This window comes from Gallinula chloropus, assembly GCF_964237585.1.
Source record: "Gallinula chloropus genome assembly, chromosome: 1".
Classification (NCBI taxonomy): Eukaryota; Metazoa; Chordata; class Aves; order Gruiformes; family Rallidae; genus Gallinula; species Gallinula chloropus.
This window is the reverse complement of record NC_140085.1, coordinates 23,443,572-23,465,172: the sequence shown is the minus strand read 5'-3', so window position 1 is coordinate 23,465,172 and position 21,601 is coordinate 23,443,572. Positions and strand designations below refer to the sequence as shown.

Below are 21,601 nucleotides of genomic sequence, written 5' to 3'. Positions count from 1 at the left end.
TTCATATCCGTGTCACCTTGATTTGTTCATCCCAAATGGAACAATCACTTTGAGGACCTTCAAGTGGAACGATTGGTCATGGCAACATTCCAGGAAAAGCCATTGCATCCACAGGAATAATTAGTCTCCAACATCACCATCTCTGTCACCTATGAGCCACAGAAAATGAAAACCTATAGCTAATAAGGCAGTTCCAAGCAGATCTCCCAGTGCAGTAAGATAAGGAATAGAAAAACTGTCAGGATCTTTTCCTTTTTTCCAGAAGTGGTGCACCATCCAGTCAGCAATCCATAACAGAGTAAACACCTATGGAACACCAAGCAAACAAAATCTTATTATTATCATTGCTTAAGTTATACTAAAAGGAAGTCAGCAGCTGGCATTATTGTCTCCTTAGCATTCAGCACTGTTGTATACAACTGCTTTTGAAAAATATTTTCCAAAAATAGTTTTTTTAAATACTCCCCACAACTGGAGCCCAGAACACTTAGGCAACTTTGCTCAGTCAGTCACATGCACAGTTAGAAAGAACATGTGGAATATAGCATTCTTCACCCAATCTGTACTTGTGGGCTTCTGAAAATGGTAAAAAAAAGTGCAAACATTCCAACAAAACATGTGACTGCACTTCTTCACACATACAGCAAGAGCCAAAGTGGGGCTTCAAGATCATTAAGAACTGACTGACATTGTCCCAGATGAGCCCATACTCAACACAGGCACAACTCTTGTTTCTACAGGTCTAGGACAGAGCTGAGATCAGATGTGATATAAAGAATACTGTGTCAGATTAAGAACAGTTTCACCTGGATGGTAGGAACCGTAAAGAATGTCCTAGAAGCTACTTTTATGCATGAAATACCAGCATCAGCCCTTCTGTAATAAGGCACACTTGCAATGTATATTATGAAATTGCCACTCCAGGTTGAATTTGTTCCAGAGCAAAAGATTTTGTTCCCAACTGTGAATTTCTGAACATTTGAGAGGTTTGATTTTAATACAAAGGTATGCATAATCATTAATCCAGTTTCAGAAAAGAATTATTTTAACATTGCACAGCTGCATGATAAGAGATTCTGGTTCAGTGGAATCATGTGGTGTGGCATGACATGAGATGAATGGAGAAAGGACCACTCACTGAGCTTCCATTTCTTCTTGTCTCTTCTAAGGAGCTTCTTAAGATTAAATAAATACTGTATTTTATGTGGTTTTAGTTAATCAGATATTTGAGAAGGGTAAATTTAAGACAGTTACTGCCATAATTAATCTTTTTAAAGTCTACTATATGCAGTGTCAAAAGGTACGAAATTAATATTTTCTTTGGTCAATGATCAATTACTGGTATCAAAAGTGTCTTTTTGAAGGTACTCAGACTTTTACCGAAATACTGATAAGATGGTTGCAAGACACTTCTCTGTGAAATGAAATACAGTAAAATGAATGTCACATTGAAAAACGTTGAAAAAGTTTCTCAATTAATCTTTACTCTGGAAAAGTACATGTTAAAATACAAGCCTGAATTTCTAATTAAAAAAAGAAAAAAAAGAAAGGGAGGAGTATTTGCTTAATGAAAAATGCACAGCTTATTTGTATAAACATATCTTCTGAAAAGGGAACTCTGTAGTCTAAGCTAATTATGCAAGTCCTAGGTGTGCTGACTGGAATCCAAACAAATATATTTAAAACAGATGTTTTCCTTGGAAGACTATCAGATTCTTTGAGTCAGCTCCTTCTTCTAAGAGAGACAAAGAGGGGCCTTTTTATAAAAGATACTGTACCTTAACATCTCCTACAGGATGTGCACAGAAGACTCTGTAGCACCCCACATCAACAGGAGTTATGCATGTTCTACTTGAAGATGAGAGCATTCATTCAAAGAATAATTCATAACTCATGGGAATAACACAACCGATTAGGCGTATCATACACCATCCAATTTAAATGACAGTATACGCTTATGGCTCTTAAAAATCATGACATGAAAACCTTTAATTTGCCCATGCATTTTCTACCCTGAAAAAACTGACTGCTGTGAAAAATGGGTAGTTTGGAAATTCAGTTGTGTGAACCTTCCCAAATTACTATCTCTTGCTATATTAACTGGCGCGTGCGTAACACATCATGCAAATGATAACAAACCTGGCTTCTGCAATTAATAGGAAAAAGGTTATAACAGATTATATTAACTGACTCTTATAACAGTATATTATGGCAGCTGGGGCATAGTGCTTAGAGTAAGTTACGAGACTGCAGTTTGCCAGCCTTTATTTTGGTGGAGGAATAATGCTGTCACCGTGCTTCTGTATGGGCAGTCACTGACATTTAAAAATTACACAGATCAGTCTCTGGAAATTAAGAACTACTTATTTGGCCACAGTGTTGCAAGATAGAAGTCAATCAATGTCACTTAAGACTTCAATGAGATTTTGCTTCTTATCAATGGTAACAGGATGTGATCAAAGTCATCAGTCAACTGGTACTCTTAAAGAAGAAATAAGCAAAAGCCCTACTATGAGTTGGCTGAATTTTCAAAAGTGAGACAATCTGTGAACTTACAATGATAAGAGAAATCACTTACAGAGATTGGACAGAGGTAAAAATAAAAAAAGGAGTGCAGGGGGAGAAAAATTGTACAAAAACCATTACAAGACTTACTACTTTGGTGGCACAGCACTTCACTGGGATTTAGCAGTGGCCTATATTTAATGTCAGCAAAATGGCACAGATGGCACAGCAGTACAAATCCTGTGTACTCCTGCTCTGCACTCACACTATGAAGAAGAAAGCCTTCCTACTTCAAACTGAAAACCAGCTGGGCTTAAGGGAAAAAATAAAGGGATCAACATTACAGAAAAGCCCAATAAGATAGTACAAAAGTGATCTGTTCAGTATGAAATGCTGTAGAATAACGATAAGAAAAGCTTTTAAGTATATGCAGAACTGTTCAAGATGTGAGCTAGCATTTTTAAATTATTTAATATACAGAGAAAGAGAACAATTGAGTGTTTTCTGCACAAAAGGAGATAAGTAGTAGCAGAATTATGAAAGAGTCCTAAGAATCCTTCCAGACTGAAGAATGAAATAACTGCAAGGCATAAGAAAGGTAAAAAAATATCTAAGTATCTATATACATAAAAAGATCTAAGAAAAGGGAGACAAATGACAAAGAAAAAACAGCCCAAAGCTAGGATTGGAAAAATACAGGCAAAATTCCAGATTTTTTTATATTTTAAAAGGAAGATCATGCTGTATTATTACTTCTCTGGGGGAAAAAATGCAACCAAAATTGAGGAAAATTATACTAAAGACATCATCATTTTTTGACTGTATTTCTAAAATGACCTATCAGTCACATTGTCATAGAAGGTCCTCAGAAGCAGCAGAATGTATCAATGAGAGGGGTGGGGGAGAGAAGGAGAGAGGGAAGGCAACAGTAAGTCTTTCTCAGGCCCTAATGATAAAGAGTCTGCAAATAAGGAGTGTAAGTACACATATCATTTTGTACAACAAAGGGCAAAAATAGCAACTAATTCTTGATACTGAACTTTCTGATTCAAATCATGAATATCAAGTTGAAACTGGAATTGAACACGAATGCTCAAATATGAGCGAGTCTCACTATTTATAGCTCCAATCTCATGACTGCAAGACTAAAAATGGGAATATTATACAGTGCAAAGCAGGTTTTCCCTTCATCACTTGGAACAAAACCTACTTTCACTCTTTGCAGGTGTTTAGATACAAATAAAAAGTTTATCTAATGAAAAGTTATTTTTTGTCTTTTGCATGTATCAAGGACCTCTACAAAGTATTTGTGTTTTCTCGTGCAATCCATTTCTCATAATTTCTGAAACTGAAAAATAATGAAACTTGTTAGGCAATGCAGGGAGAAAATTAGAAGGGCCAAAGCCCAACTAGAAAGTACTCTAGCTACTGCAATTAAAGACAATAAAATGTTTATATAAATGCATTAACAACAAAAGAGGAGCTAAGGAGAATCTCCATCCTTCATTGGATGTGAGGGAGAAAAATAGTGACAAAAGATGAAGAAAAGGCTGAGGCCTTCTTTGCCTCAGTCTTTAACAGTGACACTAGTTGTTCTCTGGGTACCCAGCTCCCTGAGCTGGGGAGCAGAACAAAGCCTCCATAAACCAAGAGGAAATGGTTAGTGACTTGCTATACCACTTAGACAGAAACAAGGCTATGGGGCCAGATAGGATCCACCCAAGGGGACTGAGGTAGCTGGCAGAAGTGCTCACCAAGCCGCTTTCCATCAATTATCAGCAGTCCTGGCTAACCAGGGAGGTCCCAGGGGACTGGAGATTAGCCAGTGTGACACCCATCCACAGGAATGGCCAAAGAAGGATCTGAAGAACCCCAGGTCTGTCAGTTTGACCTCATTGTTGGGACATTTATGGAGTGCTTTCCCTTGAGTATCACCACACATCATGCCCAGGGCATCCAGGTGATCAGGCCCAGTCAGCATGGGTTCATGAAAGCCAGGTCCTGCTTGACTAATCCCATCTGCTTCTGTGACAAGGTGACCTGCTCAGTGGAGGAGGGTAAGGCTGTGGGTTTTGTCTACCTGGACTTTTAGTAAAGCCTTTGACACCTTTTCCCAAAGCATTCTCCTGGAGAAACTGGCTGCTCACAGCTTGGATGGGCACACACTTCGCTGGGTAATAAACTGGTTGGATGGTTGGGCCCAAAGGGTTGTGGTGAATGGAGTTACATCCAGTGGTGTAACAAAGGGAGTTCCCAGGGCTCAGTGCTGAAGCCAATTCTCTGTAATATCTTTATCAGTGGTCTCAATGAGGGGATCAAGTGCACCCCCAGTCAGTTTGTAAATGACACCAAGTTGAGCAGTGTGTCATGCTACATACATAACCACTTTGAGCTCAGTCTTCTGGAGACAAAAATTGTACATCACTGCTAATAACTCAGTAGGAGCCAGGCTTCTACCACAGACAGCAATGTGCCTGGAAGTGAAACATTGGGCGATGTCCACATTCAGATCCCAATGAATCTGGCAAGTCTATTTCTCATGCTGCAATGAGAAAGCCTTGAACATGCAGAACTGTCAAGGCTTGGACCTTAGTTTCCCTATTTCCTTGAATCATGAATCTTTTTAGCAGTTACATGCTCTACATTTCGGAAGTAATGCACTAATATTTTCTCTATAAACACAACCTTCCTTTTTCTCTTTAATGTACAGTGTATCACATGAGTTATTTTTCCACATTGAAGAGGCACATACCATCATCAGAATCCTCACACTACTGAGAAAGCCTTTTTGAAGTTAGTAGGAAGTCACTATGAGCACTGCTGAATTCTTGGGTTTCTATTGCCCCAAACAGCCCTAAAGCACTGCAGATGTTCCTTCACCGCAGCAGACATCTAACCTTCACTGGATAAGAAGTACTGCATTTTGGAATTACTTATTTGATGGTGATAGCTCTGGGAATCTCCTATTGTTTGTTTATTCCCAGGTCTTAAACATTCTGTGTGCTCAGATTTGGTTGGGAGGTGTGAAAATTCCTTAGAGGGTGTTTTACTGGCTCAGTGAGGACATGCAGAACAGAGGCCACCTTTGAATGCTCTGAGCCGAGTGCCAGGACTGATGGCTTGGCAGCTCCAGTGCTGCTCTCATTCTACTGCAGGTTGACAAGACAGTATGAAAATTTGCTCAGTGCATAGCCTCATGCAGTTAAAAAATACTTGTGCCTTGGTGAGGTATAAGGGGAGGACTGTTTTCCAATTAGTGTATTCTCCGTTGGTTCAACATCAAATCATTACTGCTTGTAGCATACTGATATGTGCTGGTGTGTGACTTGGTTTTGTAAACTTGTCAACAAAAGAGCATCCCTCTTAAATACTGGCCAGTCATTAAATCCAAAACACATTTAAAATCATTAATGCACACATTTGCAGATACTGCACACCCATCGTGACATACCAATCATTCTTACAGGGTATACCTTCCTCATAATAATTTTGGTGGGTTTTTCTTCTCTGATGCTGCCATTCATAAACACGGAACAGACTCTTCACTACAAAACTTAATCAGACCTTTTAAATCCAAGCCTATAAGTTCTAGTTGAACACAGGTTAATATTTGTGTGATTTTCCCCACCTGTATGAAAATATAATGGCAAAATCCTAGCCTCACTAAAGTTAAAGGGAATACAGTCTTGGATTTCAATACAGCCAATTTATAAATTTAATTGAAGAACACCTCAAGAATATGTAGTTATTTAAAGAACAGAAACAGCTGTAGTATTAAAAGTAGGAAAATTAAAATAAAACTAAAATAAAACACTTTCTGGGTTTTCTTAAATCTAGAAAGCCAGAACTATTTTGTTCACAGAGAATCAGAGAGAATGCAGGTCATAATACTGACTACTCATATTATTTAGAATATCTTGATTTAATGATATTTGGGAACAACTACATATTCAGTCAAACTGTACTTTATATTACTACATAGTGTATTTTCCTCAATAATAACTAAATCATAGTCTTGCTAATGTACATCATGTCATATTAATTACATATTTCCCATAAATATTTAAATTAAATGACATGCTGGGGAGAGACTCTCTAGGAACAGGTACGGAGAAAAGACAAAAGAATCTGGTAGGCATAGGTGGGGGAAAAAAAATTACAATGACAGTTTCAGAATTGGGTTAAAATGAAATTAACTACCCAACTGGAACTTCAGTAATATCGTATCAAGCTTGCAATGCAACTAAATTCCATTTTATCACTTCAGCAAGAGGAAAATTGAAGTCTAGAGGCAATCTGAAAATATGTTGTTAAAATGCCAAACAGAATTCATATATATATATGTTACAAATTTACTGCAGAGATAATGTGGAATATCATAAACTGACAGAAGAAGAGAGAAATATAAAAATAATAATATTTCTGTTAACATTTCCTTGATTTTTTTCAGCTTATTATAACATTCCAGTTCTGCTTTCGTTATTTTCCTAACCCCTTCCCCTTTGAAGACTAAGGGAGGATCTAATTAATGTCTATAAGTATCTTAAGCATGGAACGCAGGGGGAATCAGCCAGCCCCTTTTCAGTGGTCTGTGGAGACAGGACAAGGGGCAACAGCTGCAAGTTGGAACATAGGAAGTTCCGCACCAACATACGGAAGAACTTTTTCCCAGTGAGGGTGACAGAGCCCTGGGACAGGCTGCCCAGGGAGGTGGTGGAGTCTCCTTCTCTGGAGATCTTCAAGACCCGTCTGGATGCCTATCTGAGTGATAGGTCCTAGGGAGCTGCTTTGGCAGGGGGGTTGGACCCGATGATCTCTCGAGGTCCCTCCCAACCCCTATAATTCTGTGATTCTGTGATTCCTCTCCATTTTAAACAAAAGCAGAGCTGGACAATCAGAGATCATAGCCAGATCTTGAAGTTAATTAAAAATCTATTTCAGTCCACTGTAAAATATTTCATTAAATAATTTAACATCATACAATAGTCACCTGGATTTTAAAGATAGAACATTCACTTTGTTACTGTTGGGTTTTAATTTAGCATTAATTTTTTAACATAGTGGAAAAAATGTAAATAGGTGGTATATTGCCACTATCATTATTCAGCTCCCCTTTCCACCCCCAGCTCAATATAAGCAAGGGATTAAGGAATAGGAAAGAGCAAAGTAGTGCACTCAAACCTCTTCTGACACAGGACTGACCATAATTAATTCTTACCTTTGGGAATCACTGTGATCTATTCAATTATCATCTACCACCTCAAAATTAAAAGAGCCAGTTCAAATGCAGGCTTATCATTTTTGACATCCGTTTTCACATGCCACCCATGCAAAGTGAAAAAGAAATGCAAAGTCCAATATATTATAAAAAAGGTTTAGAATGCAGATAGATCACTCACTGCTCAAAAGACTGTCAATGGATTTTTTTGTTGTTGGTAATTGAAATGACAATAATAAGCTGTGAGGTTTTTCAGTTTTACAGAAGAGGTCTCATGGGGAGGACAAAAATATAAAAGAATTCTGGAAAAATAAGATCAGTAGGTTCTGGCCTTTGCCAAAAGAAATGGAAGCATGAAAACTGTTCTTTACTACATCCAGGTGCATAGATGATGTCACTGAAGAAAAGGCAAAGGAATGAGTACAAATATTTAGGAGTTTTCTTTGAGAAAGGAGAAACTTAATAGGGAAGTGCTGTAGGGAAGTGCTTCAGACTGATAGCTCAATAAAACATGGTCAAGATTATGGGTTAAAGCAAGAATCAACTCTCTGAAAACTTTAAATCTGCTATAATTACAGGTACTCAAAAGTACAATAATCACTACTAGGAAAATGCCAGGAAAAATTAAATTGGGAAAATAATCTATAAATATTTTCAGAATGTGTCAAAACCCATGGATTCCAAATTGTAAGTCTGTTAATACCCATGAGAAGTTATAATGTGCAATACTATTACCTAGTTTCAAAGTAAATACAAGCCAAGCTGCCTCTTAGTTCTAAAAACAGAAGGTAAAGAGGAAAAAATCACCTATAAGAGGGAGTGAGAAAAAGGGAAAAAAACTACACATCTGCTTTCTAAATGAAAAATGAAGAAAATCAAGGGTGGCCTTGTAGACTGCAATGGAGATGCACGACTGCAAAACTGAATACTCTCATCAGACCTTTACTGTATAAAAATCAACTTTACATCTGTAAATGTGCTGATGCTGAAAGTCCTGCCCTAATGCCTTAACTTGGTTTTCAAGTGAACTTCTGCATTTCTCACATCTTAATCTATCCTTTGCTGCTCAAGAAAAGGTCTTTAAGCTTAAACATAACAGGACTGCAGTTTTGTGAGTGGGAGGACCATATGGATTCATATGGGTTTGACCGGAGCTTGACTCCCATGTGGAATCCCTGAGTTTAATAGTTGTTGAAATCACACTGCAGGCTTACCTTCAGTAGAGGCATTAACTGGGACTCAAACACAGCATCAACTCCTCAACCTGTTTTTATTTAAGCTCATAGGAACTTAGTATCACTGAGAGAGACGAAACTTAGAAAAACTTGACTGAAATGGGCCAAAGGATTCAAAAGTTCTTTAAAAGGACAGACAAAGTGAATAAACAGCATCGCTTCCTCAACAAAACACAATGTAAAATAAGGTTGGAAATTAGGGACAGTAGGTGAGAGGTATATGAGTAACAGTTTTATAACTTTCAGTATGACATTCTCACCTGCAAATGTTGGAATGCTGTGAGTTTATTCCAGAAAAAAATATAATTCTTATATGAAATTAAAACACTATCAGTTTTCAAAGCCTATCTTAATTGAAATAGCCTTCTGTTAAAGACAGGCAATTCAGAACATTGGAAATGGCAATTTTTATTAAGGATTGACTGATGATAATGTTCTTTGTATTTTAAAACTAAATCAGTCACATTTTTAGAAGCCTTGTGTACATTGAACTTATGGATCTTTTAACTATAGTTATATTGTGTAGCATAAACAGTCGAGTTTTTGGATTAAGGTATAAGGAAATATTATAGATAATTTAGCCAAGTTTTGGATAAAAATTGGCTGTGGATTTAATAATATTTCATTTTGTATTACTGATTTCTCTAAGTGAAATTATTTCATCTTAAGACACTGCTATTTCAAAATGCATCTTTCAAGAATTGCCCCTGATGGGCGTGAACAGGCCACTAAGTAAGACCAGCCAAAATAATGTAATGATGTTTGACAATTCATGCAATTACAATTTCTTGTACAGTGATCACTGTCAGACTAACTTCAACTTTAATAAATAGTAAGAACCTACCAAGCAAGCCATAACATTCTCATCTATGGCATTTTTGACTAAAACAGAAATGTGAACTACTGTAGGAGATTTCTTTGAGAGCTTTTCTTGATGTATTCATTATTTATAAATGCTACTTTTCCTTCTATCCATCTCCCTTCTAGTCAATTAAAATGATGGGGGTTTTGGATGCAATGGTTCCAAGAAGCATGTGAAAGTGCAAAATGCATGACTGGGAAATAATGCAGCCAAGTGTTTTCTGAAAAGCCCCCACAATACAGATGCACCTGTGTAAACTGTCTATGTGTGGAGATCATTAGTTACTTCAAAACTGTACTTTCTGAAAGCTCGTATTAACCCGTACCTTCTTGTACTATTAATGAGATTTCACAAATCAGATAAACCATGAATTCCTTCAAGAACTTCATTTTATACAAGCATTTTCAAGCTGTACTACTTCTTACCTGTAGCAGGGCTGCAAACAAATACACTGCTATAAAGATAGGAGTTAAAGAAGTGTGGCCGCTTTTCATTAAGTGGATAGTGTACAAGAAAATCAGGTGTCCAGGAATCACCAAGAGAAGCAGAACTTGGGCTGACTTGTTATTTACACCTGAAATAAAAATTCCGTGACACAGTTAAGGTCTTCTATTAATATATCAGATTTTTATTAATTTTAATATAAAAAGCAGTTTGGAAATTCCACAGCATTGACTATTGGAACAGAGGGAATTATTTTCTGCTAAAATTCTCCTTGAGGATTTTCACAGAAGAAAAAAATGCCCCACTAGTGTCTGCCAGAAAAGAGAAGCAGGGCCCTTCCAGAAGAAGGTGCAAATCTGTTTGCTTTCATTCTGTACTCATGTAATGCCATCTACTTTTTGGGAGCTGCAGTGACCTCCTAAAACCTATGAAAGCAAATGTTTTGGGCACCATATTCAAGGCATCCTCAAAAGTACCTTATGTTTCTAAAAAGTAAGCCCACATTTACCATTTTCTCATATGTTCAATTCATTTCATGAGTATGGAAGCGTTATACATGCTGTTGACACTTCACATTTTACCACAATCATTACATTATTAGGAAAGGGATGAATACAGGGGAGAAATAAACTCTGAAGCAAGCATCTAGAAAAAAAATGGCAAATGGAAAGCAGGGAGTTGTCTTAGATATAAAGTTTGGTCCTAACAGGATATTGATTTGAACTTATGGAGTTAAATAACAAAGACCAGGAGCAAGTAAACAAGCTAAGGAAAGATGAAGGTTGAAATCCTTCTGAAAGGGTATCATCAGTGTCCTGTTGCTGATCAGCAGCCCTTGCCAGGGTTACACCTTTCTCTGTGATTCCCACTGCTAACAGCTGCAGGCAAAGGGAACTGCCAAGCCCCTGCTGCCTTTGAACTGCATACAAGTAATTCAGTTTGTTGCTGTTTCTCATGGAGCGTACGGTCTGGCATACAGAGGGAAAAAGAGGAGACATGGGAGAGTGGTCTCAACAAGGGACTAATACATACCTGTACCGCAATAGGTTCTGCATGGGTAATAGCAACCCTTGGCTTCTTCTGGCAGTTCTCCAGGAATGCTGTGTAAATGGAGGTAGGTAGAAATTCTGCTAGCTTGAATAGCTACTAGATTACCACCAATACCTGAAACACAAAAGGGAACAAGAGGTGAATTTTCAACTATTTCTTTCGTCTACTAGGCAATGTTTCCTCTAATTTACCAACGTCCCCTGTGTTTACCACAGTCTCCTACATACAGATGTTAGAAACATCTTTAGAATGTATATGAGTTATTGACAGGATAACACCAAGTACTAAAATAAATCAAAACCTTGGGCTACAGTTTGTTGTATCACTGGATATTTAGAATATCCATATTGGAAATTTGGATATTTGGAGGTCAGTTTTAATTCATTATAAGAGCAAAAGATTCCTCCAAAAGGTTCAATCTGATGCTTTCTCATAGGTGAAGATCCCTTTTATTGCCTCCTCTTGTTTGGAAATCCCTCTTGGAACAACAAAAGTACTACACAGTTGTGCCAATGCTGGATTACCTTCCTAGGTCATTATTGCTGGCAAGTATAAATAATGCAAAGCAGATGCACTCACTACCACAAGCATAAATGCAGATTTCACAAAGAATCACAGGGTTGGAAAAGATTTCGAGAGCTAATCTATCCATTCCCTTTGCCACATAGCAGGATTAGCCATAGCCTTCTGCCATTCATAATTCAGGTTGAAAGGACAAGTGTCTAACTGATTTTTAAAAGAATGGTGGTGATGGAGATTCTATCTTCTCCCTGATGACGGTTAATATATTTCCCATTAGAAAAATGTTTTCAATGAAACAAACCACCCTACCATGTGAAGTGGCTGGCACTGTTACAGGGCCACTGTGGAGACCAAGGGATATCCCTGACAACTGGAAAAGGGAAAATGTCACATCTATCTTCAACAGTTTCCCACAGCTTCCTCCTAGTCAAACTGGCAAGTTACAGACTGCATGGATAATTTGCGAGATGAGTAGGAAATTGGCTAATAGGTCGCACTCGGAGGAGGGTGATCAGTTTTGCTCAGGCTGGCAGGCTGGCACAAGAGGCATCCTGCAGTGTTGATACTGGGCCCCACACAGTACGTTCAAAAAGACCTGGATGATGGGATTGAAAATACCTTCACCAAGTTTGCTGGTTACACTAAACTGTGTGGTGGACATGTCAGAAGGGAGACCCTTCTACAAACAAACCTGGACAGGCTGGAAAAGTGGGCTGGCAAGAACAGTATGAAGGTTAGCAAGGACAACTGCAAAGTCCTGGGACAACATAATCAAAAAGCCCAGTAGAGGCTGGTGAGCAGCCTGCTAAAATGGATCTGGGGACACAATGAACGTGACTCAATAGTGTGTAGCTGCAGCAACGAAGGTAAATCAGGTCCTGGGCTGCATCTATCACTACTTGCGGAGATACAGACAGGATCATCCTGTTCTACTCAGCACTTGTCAGTCCACACCCGGAGTACTATGTCCAGTTCTAGTCCTCACAATCCTGGAAAGATGTGGACAGATTAGAGAAGGTTGAAAGGAAGGCTACAGAGATGATTAAGGGATGAAGAACCTGCCCTAGCAGGAAACACTGAAGAAGTTAGGTCTTTTCTTCCTGGAGAAGAGAAGCCTTAAGGGAGACCTCATCACAGTTTTCCAGCACTTGAAAGGCAGCTACAAATAGGACAGAGGCTCTCTCTCCACAAGTAGACACATGGACAGGGCAAGGGGCAATGGGTACAAGTTGCACCAGGCACCAGAAAAGGTTTCACCTTAATATAATACAGAAATTCTTTCACAGTGATAACAACCATTCACTGGAACAACCACCCCAGGGACACGGTGGAGTCCCCACCACTAGAGTTTTCAAGGCACGACTGGACAGGGTGCTAAATGTCTCTTCACCCAAGCGACAGGTGATAGGACGAGGGGGAATGGCCTCAAGCTGTACCAGGGCAGGCTCAGATTAGACACTGGGAAAAAATTCTTCACCGAAAGGCTTATCGGGCACTGGAACAGGCTGCCCAGGGAGGAGGTTGAGTCACCATCCCTGCATGTATTTAAAAGATGGGTAGATGAGATGCTCAGGGATATGGTTAGTAGAGGACAGGTATGGTTGGACTCATCTCAAAGGTCTTTTCCAACCTAATGATTCTGTGATTCTGTAAATAATGCCATCTAGACTCCCTTTCCCATGAAGGGTTGGACCACATGATCTTTCAAGGTCCCTTCCAATCTGGCTGTTCTATACATTATTACTTCAGTGAATAGAAAACTAAACCAATTTGTTCTATCTACATTGCAGGATGCAGTAGCACTAGCATAAAATTCTATTATACACTACAGAGCTGTCTGCTTGCTTATCAGGCATATGCTTGTTTTTCCCAGATGCTTCACATAGCAAGAAGATATAATTAGGCAGATCTTGCCCAACTTTGGAAGGAGAAAACTCTTGTTTATCATAGTTGAACTGATTTGTTTATCTGATGCTTAGAGCTTTGTTTGGATGCAGAACAAATGTCTATGGTCACCAGAAGATGCTATTTATTAAATTCTTTTGAATGGCCTGGTTTGGACAAACATGTAGGATTGAGGACACAGATTTCCTGTCTCACCACTGCTTAACAACCAAAAATTGCAGACCCTAACAAGGTTGTAGGACTTTTAAACAAAAGGCTTTAAATATTAATTAGGAAATAAGGTAAAAAAAAGTAAGGGAGTTGGCAGAAAGGATTCATTATGAAAATGACTTGCAACATCTCAGTCAGGAGATATTGGGACTAAATGTGAACTACTGAAAGGTTGAGTCAGTCTTTGCAAAGAAAATTAAAACAACAATAGCTTTTTAAAATAAACTACAGAATCATAAATAAGGGATTTATATAAACTACAAAAGGGGTTTAAACAGATTAAAACCAATCTAAGTAGGGTCTAAAGTCTGTCTTTTGACTGAGAACAATAATTTTGAGACTTCTGACAAATGAGAATAAGGTATGGAAAGGGAGACAGAAATAAAACTAAGGATCAATGCACTGTATTTGGATGGCGATCAGATAATTTCTGTGACTGAATTATGAAAAAGCTGTTATGTAAAACCGTTTCTTAATAAAGCTATGAAGCTGGGGATGTTGCCATATGACTGGAAAATATGAAACAGTTTCTGCTTAAAAAAGAAGGGATAAAAGCAATCTTGGTAATTAAAAGCAGGCTAACAACTGCAATAACTGACATATTCACAAGAATATTAAAAGCAAAAAATTAGTAAACTCTTCTTTCACTGTCCATATCTATCATATAGCATGAGAAGTAAATAGGGCTGTTTTCCAAGGTAAGCTTTGAGGTCTGTAGCAATGCAATCATAAACCATGTTGGCACAAAAAAATCTCCAGATTTCAAGTGCTTGCAATTTCCTCTTGTGACTGATAATTATCTGCTTCAACAAATTGAGACAATCAGAAAAATTATAGATGATCTGGACCTCATTCCCTAATTAATAACAAGGGAAAGTGAATGAGAGAAAAGAATTAAGGAAAACAGAAAATTGCCCATTTAAAATGGCAATAAAAAAACCCTGGACAAGAGAGACATGGGCAGGAAGGTATGAGATTGCTTCTCAGTCCTTTGATGGATAACTATTAATCAATGTGGGTTTTTTTCTACTTTTATAACCATTGTTTAGAGAAACAATGTTATGTCCCAACATATGTATGTCCCAAGCCGTAGTGTTCATGTAGGTAACAAAAAAAAGTGATTGAAAAGTATTAAAAGTGATACTAAAACAAACTGGCCAGTCAAGAGACACTGGTAAAAAGAGGTGCAAAACAGACAGCGTGGAGTGTGATTTCAAGAGGTGTAACACATTAGTTTTAATTAAAATAGAAAATAGATGTTGAACATACACATCTATTTTAGCTAACTGGAAAAGCAATATTCACATGTTAAGCAAAATTATTTTAAAGTTCATTTGGTCTCAGTCTCAATACTCTATTATTAGTAGTATATTTGTAACTCATAGAAGATAGGCAGGTATACTCAAGTGTAAAAACCTTCTAGAATCCATACATCCTGCTCTGTCTCAATCAGCTAACAACGTATGCTGATGGACACTGCATTTTAGTTCTGTCCATTCATCTACCAATTCTTCCTTCTAATTATTTTTGAACCTTTGGCCAATTTCAACCATGTCTGACACAGGGATACAAATACTACCTACCTCCAAGAAAGGATAAACAAGCTAACAAAATGGTAACAGTGGCCAGGTAAACAAAGAGAAAGATTCAAACCTCTGCTCTCAGTGAGAGAAAGGCAGTAGTATGAGCCTCATAGTTAACAGTGTGAGTTAACCAGCACCTAGCTTGGAGCTAGGCATGATGCCTCTTGCTTATCCAGTAGTTCAGTGACACAGGAGGGGAATGCAGAGGAATGTTGTGGAAAGCAGAGGAAGAATGGAGAGAGCATTGTGAGCAGCGGGTATTGCAGGGACATGAGGTCACAGGCAATACTGGGGGTTGAAAGGGCTGTCTGGTACTCTAAAAACCCAGGTTACAAATTAGCATAGAATTAATTTAATGATTCTGCTGGTCACAGAATTACTTGTACAAAGCTGTGCTTGCATGGAATAAATAGCTTCAGTATGTACAGAGATACCCAGTTTGTTTTATAACAGCAGTTGCTGTGCATGTGAAGTTATCTTGGCAGTATTAGATCAATCGGATCCCTGCAAGAAGCAGAAAAGATAAAACCACGTAGGTTGACAAGATGTCAATACACAAAATTGACAGCTTCTCAGCATCTTCTCAATGCATAAAATGGTTGTGTCTTCAGCAGCTGCTCATATTATGAAAATCTCTGTAGGCATGTATGAGGACTGTTTCCATGAACATTTAAGTCAGATTTTTTTTTCCTGGAAAACATTATTGCAGCCATCACAGCAAATACTTTATAATAAAAGACTAACAGTGTTAGCTTCTTTTCATCCTCCTGAGAACTACAACACAGAGGAAAATAATTTCTTTCAAAAGTAAAATCCTGCAACTGCTACTGCATTCTCCTCAGAACAGCTGATGTGTTTAACTTCAATACGAGAGCGGCTCATTGTCAGTAAGCAGAAGAGACATTGTCTGCTGAAGTGTGAAGGGTGTCATGCTGACTTACAGCATTAGAAGCAAATTGAGAACCTCATCATTTTATCAAGCCAGTTTAGGGCTAAGCAAGAATAAATACTTCTGAAAATTATCACAGCTCTTTGTCTAACAAGCACAGAAAACCATAGCCAAAGTAGAGCCAAAATCATGTCATGTATTTGCAAATAGGCCTACAGGGGTGATTCTATTAATCATTATTTGGAGAAAGGGGTTTTTTTCTAATAATAGAAGTAACCATACTATTCTGAAAAACACATTATAAGTACTTTACACCGATGCAACTTAAGGAATGTTTCAAAACAAGTCTGTGGCTCGTAACTTCCCCTGCAGGTATAAAACCAGAAGTTAAGGGAAGCTGGATGGGTGTTGCTGACACAGACTAGTCCGAGACCATCCAGTGCTCTGGGTAGCACACCAGGCTGGCTTTTCCCCTCAGACCTTACACTGTGTATTTGATAAACAGGGCGACATTTTCCAGGGAAAAAAGGGGAGAGTGACTGATCAACCAGAGGTCTGTACTGCAGTTCTGAGGGTGGAGAACTGAGTTGAGAGGAAACTCATGAAGTTTAGGAAGAGGAAACTCAAAGTCCTGCACTTTGGTGGGAATAACCCCATGCACGAGTACAGGCTGGGAGCTGACCATCTGGAAAGCAGTTCTGCAGAGAAGGACCCAGGGGTCCTGGAGGACAAGAAATTGACCTTGACCCTGGAATCCAACTTCATGGCAAAGAAGGCCAGCAGCAGCCTGGGCTACATCAGGACAAGTATCACCCGCAGGTCCACAGAGGAGATGCTTCCTCTGTAAGCCACACTGGTGAGACCACCTTTGAAGTACCACATCCATTCCCAGGCTTCCCAGTGCAAGAAATAGACTCACTGGAGTGAGTCTGACGCAGGGACAACTGATACCCTCATAAGGGAAGAATGAGGCCAATACAACTACCAGTTTGATTTTCTTGTAACTATATCAAGAGAAATAAGGCAAGAACATTCTGTGTTTTGTGCATTCCTGTGTACAATCCATCATAGTTCAAAACACTAATTTGTGCCAATTTGTCTTTCTGGAGTTCTACAACAACTTGCTCTTTGATGTCATTTGTATTACAAAAATGAAATTAAGAGAAAGGAAAAGAATCTCAGTTACAATAATGAATAAAAACTATACATTTATTGAATAATCAGGTTATCTTTCAGAAAATTCAAGATCAACTTTTTCCCTGACCTCCTTATCACTAACTAAAAATCATGTTTTATACAAATGAAATACTTAGAATGGAAGCCTAGCTTAACTAGGTACTTGTTAATGTTGGGTTTTCATCTATATTTCCTTTGTCTTCCTTTGCATTTTGTAATATTTCTTTTAACACTTAAAAATGTTTGAAGGGAAACAGCTGGAAATGATTACCTTTTCCTCTAGGCATGGTTTTTAGGAGACATTTTTGAGACAACATTATACATGCAAATGATGATATTTTAAAATTGAGTAGTTTATGTTTCATTTGGCTTATAAATAATTTCTTTCTTATGCCTAATTCAAAATTGTTCCATGATTGTTAAAAAATGAAAATATTCTGTGTATAATTTTGACATGAAAACTAATAAATACTGACATCTTATGAAAAATTTACAAGATTGAAAAGAAAGAACACACATCTCTAATAGCACAGAATATGCAGATTCCCATGTACAGGCTAGCAACTAAAAAGTCATGAAACTAATGATGACTAATGCATTGGAATTCAATATCCAGAATCAAAGCCTGCCTCCATTTTCATGTGAAAATAAAGACTCTTTCCAATTCAGGATGCAGAAAAATTAATTTTCCACCCAGCCAAATTGCTTTAATAACATACAGGTACACTAATGCTTTTCCTTGTAATTTACAGAGGCAAATTTCAGATGCTAAACTGTCTCGATATCTTCCAATCAAAGCACTGCTATGTTATGTGAAAGCTGAGAGTACAATTATGCTGTAAGAGATAAAAATATACAAAGTTATTAAAAAATGCATGTTCTTTTTTGAGGATGAACGGTTTCTGGGTATTTTCTTTCCATATTCTCCAAAGCACACAATTTACACAATCTGAAAAACCTGAAAGTTTGTCATTCAATTTATCCTACTAATAGATAAAAAGGTATGGTTTGGGGAATATACAACATAAGCTTAACTTTCATCTCCCAGACAACAGACATTCAGTAAGTTCTGTGTTAGATTTTCTCATATGGCTTTCTCATATTCCTTGATCTACATTTATTCCCTCCAGATACCAAATAATCTTACAACATGTTCAGCCAAAGAGTAAGAAATACTACAACAGTTTTATGTTACCCTTACAGAGTATTGCTTCAAACCATCTGCGAAGGCAATTTTTTTCTACATAAAGCCTGCCAAGCATTTCTGATTTTCAGATGTTTTCAGAATTAATTTGCAGAACCTTAACTCTACAAAAATGGGGTAAGGTCTACCAACACGTTTTTTACTGTGCAGTAACTCCTGAAATGCAAATACTTAGAAGATATCCCACAAGAATGGAGAGGAATGTGGCTCTGGTAACTGCACCTTAGTTCATTTCAGCTGTATATTCAGAGGAATATAATTAAGGCATTATCTTTTTTTATGCACAAAAGGAGCACAGTTACTCACAAATTGCAATTCCTGAGCCAAATTCCAACATGCTGTGATGCTGTAAGAGGATTTTCAAACTTTAACTATCTCATCCATTTGAAAACATAAAGATCAACTTGAGTATCTAGGCTGAAGCTCATGCCTAGTTATTTTATTCGGAACTTCAGTACATCAAACACAGACATCTAAATCTCCAGTAATTTTTAAGTACCACAATGGCTGAAACCGCAAAATGAATTACTTCTAAAAAGCAGAGTTATAATTAAACCCAACCAACCATAGAATTAAAAATAATTATTCATCTCAAGAAATGTGTTTAACGGGGGAAAATGGAAAAGCCGTTGTAAAATACTTCTGGCCACCAGCAGGAGAGCTGACTATAAATGCCTGTCTGCTTAAAATCCGTTTTAATATTCTTGGCAAATATTTGCAGTTATTGTTAATAAGGGTAGGAACTTTTGAGCTTGCTCAAATTCCAGACCAATATTCCTTAAACCAAAAGATTTATGGCTTCACACTGTAACATACGTGATTAAAGTAATTTGTTTCCCACCTAAGAATACACAAGTCACCTCGGCAGGACCAGGTTGGAAGCTCCTTAATGGCACACACAGGAATCCTAACACCTGATGACTTTGCACCACATACTGATCTGGATTTCAAGATATGGCAACTGGCACTGAAAAAGAACAGTGACAGACTGAAATCCTGGACAGATTTACACTGTCCACAAATTTTTGGCTAGACATAATCCCATCAGGTTACAATATTTATTCCAGGTTTCCCTGGTTTCTTTCAGGTTTCCTGTATCATAGGAGCAGCAAATTTTAAGGTAAGAGAAAGCAAAAGGCACCTGAGAAGAGTTTTGAGGGGAAAACCCTCACCTTATTTTGCTAGTTAGGCTTACAATAAGAACTCCAAGGCTGGGAAAGCTTTCTGCAACAGTAATACATAAAAGCCATCTGTTAAGTGGTCTAGCACACCTTTTCTGACAGTAAATAAGTGTCAGTAAATATGCTTTTTTTAACTGAAAGATTTCCTAAGCTCTGGTTTACTGCACAATACTGACCAGTAATATCAAAAGGTGCCAGTAGAATTATGAAACCCAGGAGAGGCTAATCTAACAGGAACAAAAAAAAAATCACCTACAGTTTCCTTTTCCAGGACGTGTACCAGAAAAATCTGCATCCTCTACACAGAACATATTTTCCCTATAGAAATGCCTCTATCCTCAGAATTCTGAGAGGGTTACCACGCACACATACAACACTTACACATCGATTCCCTCTGCTTTTTTGTGGATGATAGAAAACTAGATCCCTTAGTACTTTTGTTGTCACCCAGTGGCACTGCAGAAGTAGTATTGCTATTACCGGTAACGGGCCACAGGCCTTATGCTAACTTCACCATATTCTGGCATGGCAAAAACTCTAGTCTCGGCCTATTAGGCTTGTTGTCACCTTGTTAAGAACTCAAAAATGGAGCTATGTATGAGCTTTCTCTTCTTACAATATGGAGTTTAACTTTGGGAAGATAGCAAAGGTCCTGAGAATAAGAACAGGACTGTGAACAAGTCGCTGATGGTCCATTACGAGCCACTGAAAAAGCTTAAATTTTGAGAGCTGGCAAAGACTGCTTTACACATAACAAGAAAAGAAGGAGAAAAACATGCAAAACCCAGATGATCAATGGAGTAAGGCACCTGGTGTGGCTTGGAAAATGACACTGTCAGGCATTGCGGGATATTGTCCGAGGGACAGATCCAAAAAGCTAAGAACAGTCTAGAAATACAAAACTTCTCATGAAAAAACAACATTTTGAATAGGGGTGGTACAATCATAATGGTGGTACAATCATCACAGGAATCATCACTGCAGAACCACTGTGGAACTGCCACAGATACAAGCATGCCTCTTGCTACCTTTGCCTTCTTGGACCCTCTCCCTGCCCACTCCAATAGCACCCCCCCTTCCCTCTATTCCACCTGCCCAATTCTTCAAGGATCTTTTGACCTGTCAGCTCATGCTCCAGGGCTTCATACAGCTTTTGGCTGGTTCTTTTTCTCTAAAGATAGTTCAAAAAAATGTATGTGCATTGTCTTAATTCTGTTGATAAACTTAGGAGTGAAAATCAGAAACAAAGTGGTACATTTATACTCTTCTCTAGAGGTGTGCTCATAGTAAGTTTTCATTCTCAGCAATTAATATTATTTATTTAAGTCTAATCATTAGCTAAAACTGTTTAAAAAAGTAAAATGTAAACACATAGCAAATATGGTTTCACAGCCAATTTCTGTGAAAGAAAATGACCAACATGCCTTCCCTGCTCTTTAGGTAGCTGGAAATCAAAATGGAAGCACACAAAATGTGTGTAAGTACTTGCAATTTCAAATTAATATAAAGACAAGGCACAGACAAGGAAGCATAGAAGCTGAAGTGTAAAACTGAATTTACAGTTAGCAATGAACACAAAGGGCAACAGAGAAATGCTTCATATTAAAAAAGAAGAAA

General features: G+C 38.0%; 1 protein-coding gene across 1 annotated transcript in view; it reads right to left on the bottom strand.

Annotated features, from left to right (window-relative positions):
* SLC41A2 (solute carrier family 41 member 2) overlaps window positions 1-21,601 on the bottom strand; it is a gene marked incomplete at its 5' end in the record, with an annotated part of 47,241 nt that continues 25,640 nt past the window's right edge. The window contains 3 exons of the mRNA XM_084272032.1: window positions 1-306; window positions 10,246-10,394; window positions 11,297-11,428. Coding sequence (XP_084128158.1) covers window positions 121-306; window positions 10,246-10,394; window positions 11,297-11,428 — 467 coding nt within the window. The 3' untranslated portion in view covers window positions 1-120. The remainder of the gene's footprint in view (window positions 307-10,245; window positions 10,395-11,296; window positions 11,429-21,601) is intronic.